General features: G+C 41.2%; 1 protein-coding gene across 1 annotated transcript in view; it reads left to right on the top strand.

Moving 5' to 3' along the window:
• The first annotated feature begins 16,063 nt into the window (after positions 1-16,063).
• LOC108704868 (vomeronasal type-2 receptor 26) overlaps positions 16,064-17,799 on the top strand; it is a 28,220-nt gene continuing 26,484 nt past the window's right edge. The window contains exon 1 of the mRNA XM_018241570.1: positions 16,064-16,293. Within this exon, the coding sequence (XP_018097059.1) occupies positions 16,064-16,293 (230 nt within the window). The remainder of the gene's footprint in view (positions 16,294-17,799) is intronic.

Here is a 17,799-nt window from a genome sequence, read left to right on the forward strand (position 1 = left end):
AAGTTAAGGCTCCAGTATCCCTGGGTCATGTCTGTTTCAAGTAACCTTGATTTAGGTTATAAGCATGGATTACTCTTGCAAATAAGCCAATAGGGTAACGTATGCTTTCTGATAACAGCAGCCAAGACTGACTTAAAGGCGCTAGCCAAGTCAGATATAGGTATTATGAACTTAATTAAGTACGTCAGCTGTGTTGCAGATAAGTATTATATCCTTATTTACAGCAGTCCATAATGGCTTAGGGGACTGTGTCCCGGTAAGTATTCCACAATCGGTATATGGGTTACAGATACAGTAAAGGTGGTAACTGATGTAGACATGTATCTTGTCTAAATGGATTGGCTAAGGCCAAATTCTGATTCATACAAATGCTATGTAATATATAGGATTATGCACCGTTACAAAGATGGTGTGAGAGTAGTGGCCAATTCTAGTTTAAAGGTATACGACTATATTGCATATGGGTGTTATGCAATAGTCAAACAGCAGGTAGGTATTATACAATGGCTGTATTATAACATGAACTTGTAGACCACAACTTTTGAAGTCAACGTGGTCCATATATTTGCTTACATTCAACTATAGGCTGTTGGAATAGTTATCAGTCTTAAGGATCTCACTAATTAGAATCTATGTTCTACGACTGGACTTATTCCTGCTGATTAAGAAAATAAGATAAATACGTATCCTGCTTCTGCGATAGGATTGGCCTGGGGCTAAATGGACGTAGACATGTATACAGTCATATATACATTTAACAAGGATTCTAATATCGCCACAGCTGGATATCAGGCAAGATAAGTGTTCTGTATATTCCAATGATAAATCAAGGTCTATTTATAAAACTGGTATGATATTCATCAGGATCTCTTTCTTGGTTACAGGGGTGCAACTTATCTGGTCTCAGTCTGGAAGACAGTGGGTGCATCAGTCAGTGCAAATGTTTGGTTAAATCACATACTGTATACTGTATTCACTACTTGCCACAGGGTTTTAGAGCTTTGCAATGAGGTATTTTATAGTACAGACCTATTTAGTTTGTCTCCAATACAATAGGGGTCAGCTCTCGGACTATATATTCATGGGACATATTATATTAATGGGTACCATATAAAGCTGGCTGTAAAATTAGGTATTCTCCATCAATTCAGTTATAGCTAAAAGTTTTGATCCACAGGTTCGTTATAACAGGCTATTCTGTAATGTTAATCCATATGGTGGACAGGAAGCATGCAATCTTGGCATGCTGGGTTTTCTAAAGGGCTCTGGGTTTAGCCTTTTACACCACCATAGACTGGCCTGGCTAGTTGAGGTAAGTATCATAGGGCTTAACATCAAGCTATAAAAAGGGTCTTATACACTTTATCCTTTTAGACCAAGGCTGCAGTATCGGCCTTAGGCAAGGTCCTGGTTATTGCATCTCTTGCCAACAGGCTTGGACATGCATGTATGGTTAGTAGGGGAGTTCCATTGCAGAATAATAGGTAAATAATTATATCTCCATACCTAGATTAATTTTAATCTTGAACACTTAAGGATGGTACTGTCCATGTCCAGGGATTTGAGAATAACCAATCTCTAGCAGTATTGTTGGTTGTAATACTTCCTTGAGTCATTCAAATTTCTTCCTATATGGTAAACTCATGGGAGCAGGCCATACAGATTGTTTATAGGCCCAATCTATGGGGTACAATAACTCCAGCTATGTACAGGTCACATCTGTGAAGGCTCGAGGACTGTATCATAGCAAGGTTATGCATATCTGCAGGCATTTCTTTTACCTGGTCTACTCCACGGCACGCTGATCTTTAATACTATCCAGTCTTGTTTGGTGTTGGATCATGAGCTAAAGATAAAAACAATTTCAATCTGTACAGACTGCAGAATGCTTCTAGATACCTCACAGGGCAGGTAAGGTATTCCCACATTGGCAGCACTCCTTCTCCATAAGTCATTCTACGGACCTCTCATTGAGAGGTGTATTGGTTATGGTCTAGAATAAATACAGGTTCCTTAGTATTAAAGAGACTGGGAACTACACTAGGTGATGCCATGTACCGGTAGTGTCATACAGAGTGGGGTCATGTAGAATACTAGTGATGGTATTTTTCCTTCCCCCTACTAAATCCTCTTTTGCAGGTACCATGCTTTTGAGCCATTTCCAAGAGTCCTCTTGTGGATGTTATGCGGTTGGAATAAACGTGCTGGTATGTAGTAGGAGTAAGACTATGTAGAAGTGTTACTCTGGGTTCCTATCCGCTTCTATTTAATTAAGAGAGAGTTCTCTCTTTTTAAATGTAATTGTCATGCTGGTTTCACACTCGGTATCATTACTTTGGTGTGGGTTCCTTTAAGGAGTACTATTTCCTTTATTCTCTTCCAGTCCATTTCCTCTGAAAATAGAGTTCACAGATTTCCACAAGGTGATTTTGGTCCACCTTTGGGGGTTTCATTCTTCTGAGTTTTATCTGGTATAGATTATACTCGGCCACTTCCTTATGTGTAACAAATTCCCTCCCATTGGGATATTAGCTTGCTAAGTCCCGGTAAGTATGACATGGAGTGTCCAGGAAAAGGGAAGATTGTATCATACTTACCGTGATCTTCCTTTCCTGGACACTCCATGTCAGGTTTCCCATCCCTTTTTCGGTAGTTTCTAGAAGCTTATTACGAGACACGGGACTGGGGGGTGGGGTTGGGCTTTTAAAGCTTTGGGGAGGGTCCTTCTGATGGGAGCACTGGGGTGGGGCTATCCCGGTAAGTATGACATGGAGTGTCCAGGAAAGGAAGATCACGGTAAGTATGATACAATCTTCCCTTTTCCCTCCTCTAATCTCATTGGCTCCCTCCTGTCTGCTGGGAGGAGCTACTGGTGAATAAAGCATCCGACCCTTCCTTATACCTATCTAATGTATTAGCCTGTACCCCTGATTCACTTCCCAGCTCTCCCTGTAACACCCCTTTCCCTCCTCTAATCTCATTGGCTCCCTCCTGTCTGCTGGGAGGAGCTACTGGTGAATAAAGCATCCGACCCTTCCTTATACCTATCTAATGTATCAGCCTGTACCCCTGATTCACTTCCCAGCTCTCCCTGTAATACCCCTTTCCCTCCTCTAATCTCATTGGCTCCCTCCTGTCTGCTGGGAGGAGCTACTGGTGAATAAAGCATCCGACCCTTCCTTATACCTATCTAATGTATCAGCCTGTACCCCTGATTCACTTCTCAGCTCTCCCTGTAACACCCCTTTCCCTCCTCTAATCTCATTGGCTCCCTCCTGTCTGCTGGGAGGAGCTACTGGTGAATAAAGCATCCGACCCTTCCTTGTACCTATCTAATGTATCAGCCTGTACCACTGATTCAGGGAGACAATTCCACATCTTCACAGCTCTCACTGTAACAAACCCCTTCCCAATATTTAGGCGGAAACTCTTTTCTTCTAATCGGAATGGATGACCTTGTGTCAGCTGGAAAGACCTACTGGTAAATAAATCATTAGAGAGATTATTATATGATCCCCTTATATATTTATACATAGTTATCATATCTCCCCTTAAGCGCCTCTTCTCCAGAGTGAACATCCCCAATTTGGCCAGTCTTTCCTCATAGCTAAGATTTTCCCTTTACCAGCTTAGTTGCCCTTCTCTGTCCCCTCTCTAATACAATAATGTCCTGTTTGAGTGATGGAGACCAAAACTGTAGGGCATATTCTAGATGGGGCCTTACCAGTGCTCTATACAGTAGGACCCCCTCCTCCCGTGACTCTCTGCCCCATTTAATACAAGTCAAGACCTTATTTGCCCTTGATGCTGCTGACTGGCATTGCTTGCTACAGACAAGTTTATTATCTACAAGGACTCCAAGCTCCGTCTCCATTATGGATTTGCCTAGTGCAGTCCCATTAAGGGTATAAGTGGATATTGTTACATCCCAGGTGCAGGACTTTACATTTATCAACATTGAATCTCATTTGCCACTTAGCTGCCCAGATTGCCAGTTAGTCAAGATCCTGTTGCAAGTGCCACATCCTGGATGGAATTAATTGGGCTGATAGTTTTGTCTCATCTGCAAACACTGATACATTACTTACAATCCCCTCCCCTAAGTCATTAATGAACAAGTTAAATAAAAGTGGCCCCAATACTGAGCCCTGAGGGACCCCACTAAGAACCTTACTCCAAGTAGAGAATGTCCCATTAACAACCTCCCTCTGTACCCGATCCTGTAGCCAGTTTCCTATCCATGTGCAAACGACTTCATTAAGCCTTAGACCTTAGTTTAGAAAGCAGTCATTTGTGAGTAGGGATGTAGCGAACTGTTGCCGGCGAACTTCGACTGTTCGCGTCCGCCGAATGTTCGCGAACGTCGCGCGACGTTCGCCAATTTGAGTTTGCGTTCGATTCGAATAAAAATCGTTCGACCATTCGACCATTCGATTCCTTCGACCGCTAAAATCGAACGATTTCCATTCGTTCGAACTATTGTAAGCATTCAATCTAATGAAAAGCATTCGATCAAATGGCTTCGATCGTTCGATTCGAACGAAAATCCTTCAATCGAACGATTAAAATCCTTCGATCGTTCGAATCGAACGATTTTGCGGGTGTTCGAAGTTCGCAAACTGTTCGCATTTTTGCTGGTGTTCGCGAATGGCGTTCGCGAACACCAAAACGGCAGTTCGCTACATCCCTATTTGTGGGGCACGGTATCAAATGCTTTGGAAAAATCCAAATAGATCACATATACTGCCCCCCCAATGTCCAGCATCTTACTTACCTCATCATAAAATGCAATCAAATTAGTCTGACATGACCTATCCTTCATAAAGCCATGCTGATTGTTGCTTATAATGCCATTCACTAGGACAACATTTTGAATGTGATCCCTTAACAAACCTTCAAATAATTTGCCCACCACAGATGTCAGACTTACTGGCCTATAATTGCCAGGCTGAGATTGTAATCCATTTTAAAATATTGGAATGACATCAGCTTTTCTCCAATCCATAGGCACCATACCAGATGAAAGTGAATCTGAGAAAATCTGAAATAGGGTCTGGTCTAAAACTGAACTAAGCTCTCTTAGAACCCGGGGGTGTATGCCATCAGGCCCTGGAGCCTTGTTTACATTATTTTTTATTAAAGCTTTATGAATCATATCCTGAGTCAGTCACTGACTAGATTGAGCTGAGCCATCAGTGCAGCTATAAAGTGAGCCTGGGAACTCACACTCCTCTATTGTATACACTGAAGAAAAGAACTGATTTAACACATTTGCCTTATCTGTATCTGTTACAACCATACTGGTACCATTATTTAATGGAGCAACACTCTCAACCTGCATCTTTTTACTATTAATATATTTAAAAAACTTTTTAGGGTTAGTTTTCACCTCCACAGCAATTATCTCTTAATTTCCTATCTTTGCCTTCTGTATTGCTGATTTACAACATTTATTAGAATGTTTATATTCATAAAAACGAAATTTTTGGACTGCACACTCGAATTAATAAAAAAGCTAAATTGTATTACAAAAAATACTTACATATTCAGCTATGGCCCAGTAATGGCCCTAATTGGGTATAGATATGGGTATATATCATTTATGTGACAGTGGGAGGGGTGTGTGTATGGGGCTGGGTTTTCATTTGGATGGGTTGAACTTTTTTTCAACCCAATTTAACTATGTAACTATGTAACCTGTGCCATAAAATTGTCATGTAACAGTTTATAAACTTGTTCCCATTAACTGATCTAGCAGTACTGTTGCTCCAGTCAACATCTGGGTAACTATAATCCCCATTATCATTACTTTACTTTAATAGCAGCCTTTTCTATTTGCATCAGGAGCTCCTCCCCCTCCTCCTCACTTACATTAGGGGGTCTATAGCATACGCCTACAATTAATTTGCTGGACGTGTGTATACAATTGAAGCTTGCGTCAAAATTATTTTGATGCCCATTAACTTCAATGCATTTCACAAATTTTTCGCTGAAGCAACAGATTCACCATCACTAGTTAAGTTAAATAAAGGTCCGGCACCAGATAGTATTCATCCCAGGGTACATAACAAGCTTACCTACTTAATTTTTCAGGATTCATTGAGGCCTGGAATGGTGGAGAGAGACTGGAATGGAAGGCAAAAGAAGGAGAGCGCATGGTAGCATGGTCCTGTAGCGGGTCGGGTACCCGCGGGTCTGGGTCTTAGAAAATTGGTTCCGTGCAGGACTCTAGTGCATGGTTTCTTTTCTTTATAAAGGATTAGACAAGGGGTACATCTCCTGGCCTATTCTAGAAAGTGGAGGAAGGGGGGGGGATGGGAATTGAGCTTAGTACTGTGATCTAGCCCACACTATAAAACTGTGTTTATAACTAACAGCTGATACGAATTATTCTCAAAATGTGCATTAGGGAGTAACAAGTGCTGCAGAATATAGAAGATTTTCCAACATAATATAGGAAATGATTTGCAATATGATGCACCTCCACTGGTCCCAGTGATATATTATACTCACAACACGTGAGCAATTTAAAGCTTTGAATGTAGTCCACAGTTGCTCCTCTCTTAAACTTCTTTCGTCCTTTCAAAATCCAGAGGTTTCTAGGAGAAAAGTCAAATTTGTAGCTTTGTATCCCCGGATTGGTATCTTCCAAGTCCATCAACCTCTCAGGCTCTCCTCTGCTCATGCACAAAAAACACAACGGGACAAAAACATTTTTTAGGGAGAGGACACCAATCACAGTGGGAGAGAGGGAAAGTGTGGACACAGGAAGTTTCAAGTCACAGAAAGGAAGAACGACACGATTGGGCACCATTAGAGAGAAGGGAAGAAAGGCAGGAGCATCAATTTAAAAGAACGAACTAAAGGGAAACATAGAAAGAAAAAAATGAGATAGAAACAGAACTGGTAAAGAACATAGCAAAAAATAATGGTCTATTTAACCTAAGTTCACACAGTTTAGATCTGACAGAAAGAAACTATATAATAAATAAATATCCTAAAACACCTTTGTTCTATATCTTACCAAAAATACATGAAGTTCCAATAACACCCCCAGGTAGACCAATTATTTCAGGCATAAACCAGTAATCTATCTCATTTTATTGACACTAAATTACAAACATATGTGAGTGAGTTACCCTCATACCTAAAAGATTCAACTCAAGTTTTAAATATTCTGAAAGAACAGAAATGGAATCCAGTGTGGCTATTGACCACTCTGGATGTGAAATCACTGTACACTTGGATTAAACATGAACAGGGCAATAAAGGCAATGCAATATTTTTTATCACAAGACGAAAATGTCAGGACTGTAAAGAATTTATTGTAAGCAGCATAGAATTCATCTTAAACCATAATTTTTTCTGGTACGATGGGAAATACTTTCTCCAAGTCTGTGGGAACGAGGTTCATGCCCAGCTATGCTATTTCATTCATGGGATACTGGGAAAAATTTATATTGGAACCTATGTCACTGGCCGTAGGCCTGTTACTTTGGAAACGGTACATAGACGATATTACAATCATCTGGGATAAAGGGGAAATAGAACTAAAAAAATTTATAGAAAAAATTAACATAAATTAATTTAATTTGGAATTTTCACTAAACTATAGTTCTAAATTTTTTTTCTGGATTTACAGATATACATAGAAAAGGAGAAAATATGCACCCGTACTTTTTTAAGGAACTAGACACAAACAATTATATTTTAGCTTCAAGTAATCATAATCCCCAATGGATTAAAAATATTCCACAGGGACAATTCAGAAGAGTGAGAAAAAATTGCAGTAGCCTAAAAGATTATGATATGCAATCCAAAACATTGAAGAAAAGGTTTATAGAATGGGGCTACAAGGAAAACGACATACAGAAAGCCTATGAAGAACTGAGAAAAAAGGACAGAAACCAAATGTTAGAATATAAAAAAGACCAGGGAACATCAAATACCAAGGAAGAAAATTTCAACATGTAACACAATATAACTCGAAAGCAGTTGAAATGAAAAAAAAATTGTAGAAAAACACTGGAATGTATTAAGCCTGGATAAAGAATTAGAGCCAATTCTCCCCATAAAAACTAAAATTATTTTCCATAAGGCCACAAATTTAAAACCTTAGAAAAAAGGAAGACATCTATAAAGGTTTTTTCCCATGCAGAGTCTGCAAAGCATTTAGATACAGCATAAAAACAAAGACCTTTAAATGTCAAAAAACTGGAAAATTTTCAAATTAATGCATTAATAAAATGTGAAACAACAAATGTGATTTATATATTGGAGTGCCCGTGTGGCCTCCAATACGTAGGAAAAACTAATAGAAAACTTAGGGAGAGGATAGGAGAACATGTGAATAATATACACAAGGGAAAACTTAAAACATAAAGGGGTAAATTTATCAAAGAGTGAAGTTCCGCCACTAGAGTGAAATTCTGCAGCTCTCCATTCATTTCTATGGGATTTTGAAAGGCGGATTTATCAATGGGTGAAAGTGAAATTTCACCCTTTGATAAATAAGCCTTTAAAAACCCCATAGAAATGAATGGGAAGTGGCGGAATTTCACTCTTTGATATATATACCCCCTAGTATCAAAACATTTTGTTGAAAAACATAATAAAAATCCAAAAGGCCTAAAATGCCTTGGAATAGAAATATGGATTGGAGAGGGGTGATTTGGTTAAGAAAACATTAAAAAGAGAGAGTTGGTGGATACACAGGCTTAATACTACTGTAATACTAACAGTGATTTAACGAATTTAGGATGTAATGTTTTAACATGATAATTGTACCAATTGAGATGAAAAAGTAACTATGTAGGAACAATAAAGTTGAAATCTTTTGAACTACCGTGGGCAATAAAAAGTGACCAGTAAAGGAGAACGTCATCGCTCAAGGAAGAAGCCATTCGGCGAAACGCGCTAGCGAGGACTACGAAAAATTTTAAAGATTGCGGAAGCCTAATGCGGATATGCGCAGTGGACAGTAAAAGACGCTGAAAAGTCGGAACAAGCAGACAGAGACTTTTTTATCTGATCGTAAATGCGGTTTTTAACGTTTGTGAGTGTGATTTTTATTTATCTATTAAACTTCTGAACATGTCACTTTATTCTTGGCGAGAAAGGACAAAGAAGTTATAGAGAGGAGGAACAATCGTCAACTACATTCAAAGCTTGAAATTGCTCACGTCTTTTCCCCTCAAACAACCCACGGGTCTGAGGAATACAGCAATCCAACTTTGTAATTTGTTTTTTATGCACGGGCAGAGGAGAGCCTGAGAGGTTGATGGACTTGGAACATACCAATCTGGGGATTCAAAGATATAAATTTGACATTTGACTTTTCTCCTAGAAACCGCTGGATTTTGAAAGGACGAAAGAAGTTTAAGAGAGGAGCAACTGTGGACTACATTCAAAGCTTGAAATTGCTCACGTCTTGTGAGTATAATATATCACTGGGACCAGTGGAGGTGCACATTTTAAAGGATAATTCGTATCAGCTGTTAGTTATAAACACAGTTTTATTGTGTGGGCTAGATCACAGCACTAAGCTCAATTCCCCCCCCCCTCCTCCACTTTCTAACCCTCTCCCTTTTTTTAATTTTTTTCTTTTACCTTTTACTTTTTATTTTTCTTTTTTGTGCATGGTTTTTACTTAATCTTTAATATTTATTTTTGGTTTTTATTTATTTATTTATTTTTTATTTTTAACTGTTTCAAACAACTGTATTTGTAGAAATAATCACGAATTTTGTTTGGAATCATTTTATTCACGGAAATAGTCACGAATTTGTTTGGAAATATTTTTTTCACCAATAGCCAATAGGCTCCTGACAGTATAATAGGGCCATGGACCCCACTGAGGTAGTTCTGCCTGATGTGGAAAGAATGCTCAGGGGGTTGGTGACTCACAAGCTTATCAAGCACAGCAGAATCGCATAGGGCAAGTGCTAGAGGCCCGTCTCTCCTGGATAGAATCCATTTCTCCGGTCACAGGAAATCCTCCCACTGCAGTTGTTCCTCCTCCAGCAACTTCTTTGGTTAGTTAGCCTCACAATTCACAACTGCCTCACTATAATGGGGATCCTCAAGCCTGCAGAGGTTTTGTGATGCAATACCTGATCCAGTTTGAGTTTCAACCCTTGCAGTACTCCAGTGAACGAACCAAGGTGGGGTATGCGATGTCCAGATTGGAGGGTAAACCACTAGAGTGGGCAACACCTCTCTGGGTGAAGAATTCTCTGCTGACCTTCGATGCCAAAGCTTTTCTCCAGGCTTTCCAAAATGTGTTACGTTGTTAATGCCTCATCCCACCTTCTACAGATCAGGCAGGGAAATTGCAGTGCCATTGAGTATGCTATTGACTTTAGAACCTTGATGGCCGAGACCAACTGGATGAATGAGGCTTATGGAGCAATCTTCTATCAAGGCTTTTCAAGCAGACTCAAAGATGACCTAGTCTCCAGGGATCTTCCTGAACTATTTGAAGACCTCATCATCAAGGTAGACACCCCACTCAGGGAGCATCAATCTAATAAGGAGTGTAGCAGATCCTTGCCTGTGCTGGCACCTCTGTTTCAGAGACCACTCCTGCTCCTGTTTCTCCTCCTCCTGTCGCTCCTCTGGAGGAACCTATGCAGTTTGGTCGGATGCATCTCTCCGAACAAGAGAAACTCCAGAAAAGTTTGGCTTGACTATGCCTATACTGTGGCGGTAAAACCCATTATACCAATAACTGCCCTTCAAAAGTGGGGAGATATCCACGCTCAGGTAGAACTGGGGAAGTATTGAGCCAGTGCCCCAAAAGAACTCTCATTGATTTATTTTGCCATTACAGATCTGGCTACCCTCTTAGACTATCAATGTATCTGCTTTTCATGATTTCAGGGCTGCAGGAAATTTGATGGATGCCACTTTCACCAAGCTTCTGGAGATTACCCTATTAATAATCTAATCCCCTAATGGTTTTGATGATTGATGATCCACCATTAACATCTGAGATAATCTCCGAAACAACGAGTGAACTCCCACTGGTGACCAGATCCCTACATCGAAAGAAATTATCTTTTCTCATCATAAACTATCCATCAGCTCCTGTGGTGCTGGGATTACCCTGGCTCTGAATGAATCATACTTCTATTGACTGGTCAGACAACCAGATATCTCATTGGAGACCTTTCTGTGAAAGAAACTGTTTGCCTGCTAAACAGATCTTCAGTCTCTGCCTGCTAAACAGATCTTTAGTCTCTGCCCACAGTTTACAAGGACTTTTCAGATGTCTTTTGCAAAAAGTCTGCTGAAATTCTCCCTCCTCATTGCTCCTACGATTATCCCATAGAACTTCTTCCTCGTACCATGCCCCCCAGAGGTCATACTTCCACAATGAAGGAATATATTCAGGATAACCTCCAGTGGGAATTCAATAGACCTTCATCTTCTCCTGCAGGGGTGGTGTTCTTCTTTGTGGAGAAGACGGATGGCAGATTGCGTCCCTGTATTGACTTCAGGGGCCTCAAAAAGATCACGGTTAAAAAACAATATTCTCTGTCTCTCATCTCTGAGCTCTTTGATCAACTCAGAGGGGCAAAGATCTTCACTAAATTGGATCTTCGAGGAGCTTACAACTTAATCCACATCCAAGAGGGGGACAAATGGAAGACGGCATTCAACACCAGATATGGGCATTATGAGTACCTGGTAATGCCCTTCAGCCTCTGCAATGCCTCCACCGTCTTCCAAGAATTTGTAAACAACATTTTCAGAGATCATCTTGGCCAATCCATAGTAGAGTACTTAGACAACATTTTGGAAAAGTCACTGAACCCAGGTGAAAGACGTACTCTCTCGTCTGAGGGAAATCTCCCTTTATTCCAAGCTGGAGAAGTGTCTTTGAGGTGTCCAAGATTCCTTTTTTGGGTTACATTATCTCTTATGAGGGATTCGAGATGGATCCTTCTAAAGTCTGGCAATTTTTGTCACATACCAGGACACCTCCATAGTGAGAGCCAACAACAGGAGCCTGAGCTTCCTCCTCCTTGTCTCCATCAAGCTGAGCTTCCTCAGTGTGTTTCTGTTCTTTGGTCGTCCTGTGGACATAGCCTGTATGCTGCGTAACATCACTTTTGGAATCACCTTCTCCATAGCTGTCTCTTCTCTCCTGGCCAAGACTATCATGGTTTACATTGCTTTCAAAGCCACCAAGCCAGGGAGCTCGTGGAGAAAATGGGTGGGAGTCAAACTGTCCAATTCTGTAGTCTTTTATGCTCATCCATTCAAATAATAATCTGCATGACTTGGTTGGACATTTCTCTTCCCTTTCAGGACCTGGACCTTCACACTTACCCTGGAACCATCATCATTCAGTGCAATGAGGGCTTAGCTATTGGCTTTTACTCAGTTATTGGGTATATGGGGCTTTTGGCTTCTGGCTTCAGAGATTATTGTGCCATTTTGAGGTTATTATATGACACTGGAATGAGACATGGGGAATAAAGGACAGACTTGTTTTTGGGCTTAAAGCTTCCAACTCCAGTGACAGGAACAAATAACCTGATTTATACAGCTGGGATTCTCATCAGAGGATTATTTTGCATATTAATTACACCGTTGGCTCTGGAGAGTTGGGGAAAAATTTTATTACTATAAAAACTATAAAATCCACATTAGATTAGAAGTCTGAATATTCTCATTCTGATAATTAATCAGTCTTGCTGAATCAGTTTTGTGTGCTGGTTTGATAATTTATGAATTAGCCTCCCAACAGCAGTCCAGAGCTCACTGAGTACATGCAGTAATAAATGCACATAAAATATAATACAATGTGCATTATATGTGTAGGGATTAGTGATGGGCGAATTTGGGGTGTTTCTCTGAAAAATCCACAAATTTCCCGCAAAATTCTGGGGGGCATGGTACTGGGAAAAAGTTAGAGGGGGCAATCGTAGGAGCGATGAGGAGGAAGAGTCTCCGTAGACTTTTCGCAGAAGACATCCGCATAGTCCTTGTACACTGCAGGCAGAGACTGGAAATCCGCTGCAGCAATGGACACCCGGTGAATGGAGGAGTCTCTGAAAGCATGGTGCTAGACCATGTGGTGCGAGAGCAATCAGGTTTTCCAAAAGCTCAGGACGATCCCTGGAGACTAAGTCATCTTTGAGTCGAGTTGACAAGCCTTGATAGAACACTGCTTCTCAAACCTCATTGTTCCAGTTACAGTAGTTTCAGCCATCAAAGTTTTGAAATCAGTGGTGTACTCCCTGACACTGCGGTTCACTTGCTGGATCTGTAGCAGTTGGGAAGAGGCATTAGCGACACGAGCAGGGGTGTCAAACAACATACGGAAGGCTTGGAGGAAGGCCTTGGCATCAAAGTTCAGAGGAGAATTCTTCGACAAAAGGGTTGTTGTCTACTCAAGTGTTTTCCCTTGAAACGAGACATCACATACCCAACCTTAGCGTGTTTGCTGGAGTACTGTGAGGGTTGAAACTCAAACTGGATCAGACACTGAGTACTTAGTACAGAAACCTCTGCAGGTTTGAGGATCCCCATTATAGTGGGGCGGTGGAAAAATGCCGGGCTCACCAGCTGATGAGGCCGCTGAAGCAGGAGCAACTGCATCTGGAGGATTTCCCACGATCGAAGAGGCAGATGGCATACGGGAAAGGAGAGTGTCCAGTACTTGTCCAATGTGGACCTGCTGAGCTTCATAAGCTGCCATGCCAATCCCTGGAGAGCTCTTCCGACATCAGGCGTAGCTTTCTCAGTGGGGTCCATGGCCCGATTATACTGTCACTGAGCCAATTAGTTCCCAGCAGGAGAAGTCTGAACAAGGAGGAAACTTAGGGTTAATGTCCAAGTTTTCAGGAATTCAAAAGGGGTCAGGCATAAACCTAGTCAAGTTCAGTCAAGTGTTCAATAAGGCAGGCAACAAGAATCAGAATCAGAGTCAAGCCAAGGGTTCCGGAAGCCAGGAACCAAGAATTCAGGAATTTAGGAAACCCAGGAACACAATTTAGCAATTCCTATAATCGAGCATCAAACCCGTGACCCGGAAGTCCTTTTGTTTTCAAAATTTGTGATGGGCATGTGACATCATCGGTCCACATGGATCATGGGCACCACCATTTTGAAAAGGACTCCGCCGGAGAAGGGAACACCAACTGGGCGTTCCTGACACATACTCATACTGACCCCTTCATACCCTCACATAAATGATATATACTCATAGACTAACTATAGAGTTTAGTATCACAATAGCCTTTGCATTATGTCTGTCCAAGAAATCATCCAAGTCCCTCTTAAAGTCATTAACAGCATCACATCCCCCGGCAGTGCATTTCCCAACCAATGAAAGTTCTGCCTGTGATATCATCTTGCCATTACAGATATGGAAGATCAGGCCCAGATTTGTGGCGAGGCCACATAGGCCCGTGCCTAGGGCGGCAAAAAATAGGGGCGGCATGCCGCCCAGCCGCATTATGGGGTTGTGTGCGTCCCCATTCAATTACACCAGCTGCGCCGGCGCTTTTTCAGACCTCGCGGCCTAGGGGCGGCCGGCAAACAAATCCAGCACTGGGGAAGATATTTCATTGGTTGTGAGACAGGACAAGTACCTGAAACTTTCCCTGGAACCCCCATGGTATACATAAGGAAGAGAACCATTATGAAAGATTCTGTACTGCTCTAAAGTGGCTGATTTTAGTGAATATCTACTGAATGTTCTCAAAGAGAGTACTATAGAGATAATGAGAAGTTTCCCCTGAATGACATCCACTACTGCCACTCTCAGATCCATGGGAGAGCCTGCTAGGTGAAGCAACTGCCTTATCCATAAAGTGGTTCCTGGAGGAAAGTAGCGTTACCTGGGGTAGAAGAGCTCTTAGATGGGATTTTATACCAAGAAATGAACTGTGCATTTTGTTATTTACATCTGGAATTAAACTTTAGGACAGTTTTATATCACTGTGTTAGTTAACCAGACAGACTGAATTTCACTAGTAAGACAGGCAGACTCACATTTGTCCCTATTGTTTAGATGCATATACTTTTTCTTTCAATATAAAGTGGATTACTCTTGCAATACTGCATTGGGATCCTTTAAAAAGAAGAACACAGAGTGCAAAGTGCAAAGTGCAAAAAAGGCCACAATCGGCATCTCGCCTCCTCACCTCCACCTGTCCCCTAACTTACACTTCACTCAGATGCACTGAAATTGCACCAGATTTTAATTTCCCCCAGGCACGAGGGTTTTGTAGATGGAGCATGAACAATGAACCACTGAGTGTTTTATTTCCTAGTGGGATCCAATGAGATGTATTGCTTAGTGCCTATTAGGTGCATTCACCATGCTGTAAAATCCCAGCTTCCAGTCCTATTCCCAATTTTCCAAGGGTTGTGTGATTGCCAGTAGGTCAGAACTAGTGATGTGCAAATCTGACCCATTTTGCTTCACTGAAAATTTGTGAAATGCCAAAAATTCGGCGAAAGTACATTGAAGTCTATGGGCGACAAACAAATTTTTCTGTCACACAACAATTTTTTTGACCCATTGGAGTTTAAGGGAGTCATTTTTTTTCGGTGAAACACCCATTGTATGTTGAGTGTGATCTATTTTAAGGGAATGTGCCAGAAAAGGTTATAAATCATCTGTATTATCTGTTCAGAATTCATTTATTCTCATTTGGTCCAGTTGGCCTTGCAGTCCTGACAAGAACAATATTATAAACTTATGTTGCACATTTGTACCTGCCTACATACATAAAGCAGTAGATTGAATGTAATATACTCTTTGTATTTTAATTTAATATTAATCAAGAAGAACTGAAGTATTTTGTTATTGTGTTCAGAATAGAGCAGAGATCCCCCATGTGACTGTGTCTATATTCATTCTACTGTGCAAATTCTCTCTCTGTTCTCTATAAAATGAGGGTTGGATTAGCCGGGCCCCTTACTCTGTTCTACACCTGCACCCTGGGGCCCCTGTGTCTCTCGGTGTTACTGCTGCTGCCTGCCAGGTCTCTGCTCTTATTGGGAGATACTTTGCTATTTCATGGGTACAATTCCATGGGACATGGCTCCATATACGTTGTTGATCTATGTAATGATCTTTTGGATGAGAAGCTGCAAGGCTGAAGTTCGGAGCAAGAATTTGGCTTGCCATCTGGAGATGATAAAATTATTTGAGGAATATGAATACATTCAGGAAGGAGACATTATACTTGGTGGGATATTAACAGTGAACTCCTATATATCATTGTTTAAAAACCCAGAGGATAAATCCAACAAGATGCTGTGTATGGAGTAAGTCACGTCCCTCACCAGCAGAAATAACTGTGAGATGCAAAACTCAAACATAAATACATTGTCTGGGTTCTTGGATCTGATACAGTAAATTTATTGAGGCCAAATCTATCAAGTACTGTCCAGTGTATTAGGCTTCTTCATAGTCTTTTTATTCAACTGTATATGTAATAGATATATCCCTGGGAATAGCAATGAGTCTATTGGTTATTATTCTATTTATAAATAAGAATTTCTACCATTATCACTGTTACTTTTGCTTTGTTCTCAGTAATTTCAGAAGTCTAATTTGCACTGCAAGACGATGTACGTATGGGAGACTTAAAGGAACAGTAGCACAAACAAATAAAATATCTTGAGGTAATACAAATAGAGTATAATGTAGTGTGAAACTGCTGTGTTTGTTTCAGACTATAGTTTGATATAAACAAGCTGCTGCGTAGCACAAGATATACAGAGTAGATAACAGATACTGTCATAGAGTGTTTGGAAAACATCTTGCAGGAAAGTACATGGAAAAGAGTGTATTTAAACTGCATTGTATGTGCTGCAAAGGAATACTCGGCTCAGGTAGGGTTAATATTCCCTCTCCGCCAGGTAATTAAGTGGCAGCTGAGAGAGGATCTACCTGACAATGTAAAAGGGCTGAGCACAACTCAGGGGTCTCCAGGGAAGTGAGGGGCTGTGAGAGACAGAGCTGGGCAGAAGGAGCTTTGCTGCCAGCAAGAGAGTTCCAGAGGTTGGAGCCTAAGGGGCAAATTCACTAAGATGCGAAGTTGCGCCAGGCGCAACTTTGCCGCACTTCGCCAGGCGTCGTTTCGCCAGCGCTCCGCAAATTCACTAAAATCCGAAGTTGCGAAGGTTGCGCTAGCATTGATTCGCTATGTAAAGCAAAGTTACGCTAGCGAAGGCTAATTTGCATACGGCGCCAAATTCAAATTTCAATGGAGGAATACGTATCAGCACTACAAATGCCAAGAAAACCTTCAAATAAAAATTGTATTTTGCCCTACACATGTGCCCACTGTCTAGGTAAGTTGACATGAGTCAGGAGATGAAGGGGGGAAGGAGGGGAGCCCCAAAAATTTTGATCTTTTTCAGCTTATCAGCCATAATGTAGAAAACACGCCAGCGTTTTTTGGGACTTAGAAAAAATTTTGACTTTTTTTGAAACAATCCCCATCTACTCTATTGCGCTTCGCCTGGTCTGAGGTGGCAAAGGAAGTCTAGCGTAAAAGGTGGCGTTCAGTACACTGCGTGCGTTAGTGAATTTGCGTAGTTACGTCGCTAGCGAAACTTCGCCAGGCGTAAGGGTGCGAAGTAACACTAGCGAAACTACGCCAGCGTTCGTTAGTGAATTTGCGCAGTAACGAAAATGCCAAACGCTAGTGAAGTAATGCTAGCGTTCGGCGCTTCGGCGCTTAGTGAATTTGCCCCTAAATCCCTTGTGGGGAAAGAAAGATAAAAGGACTGGCAGAGGCTGGTGAGTCTGAGTCCCAGGAGGGG

This window comes from Xenopus laevis, chromosome 1L, assembly GCF_017654675.1.
Source record: "Xenopus laevis strain J_2021 chromosome 1L, Xenopus_laevis_v10.1, whole genome shotgun sequence".
NCBI classification, from domain to species: domain Eukaryota; kingdom Metazoa; phylum Chordata; class Amphibia; order Anura; family Pipidae; genus Xenopus; species Xenopus laevis.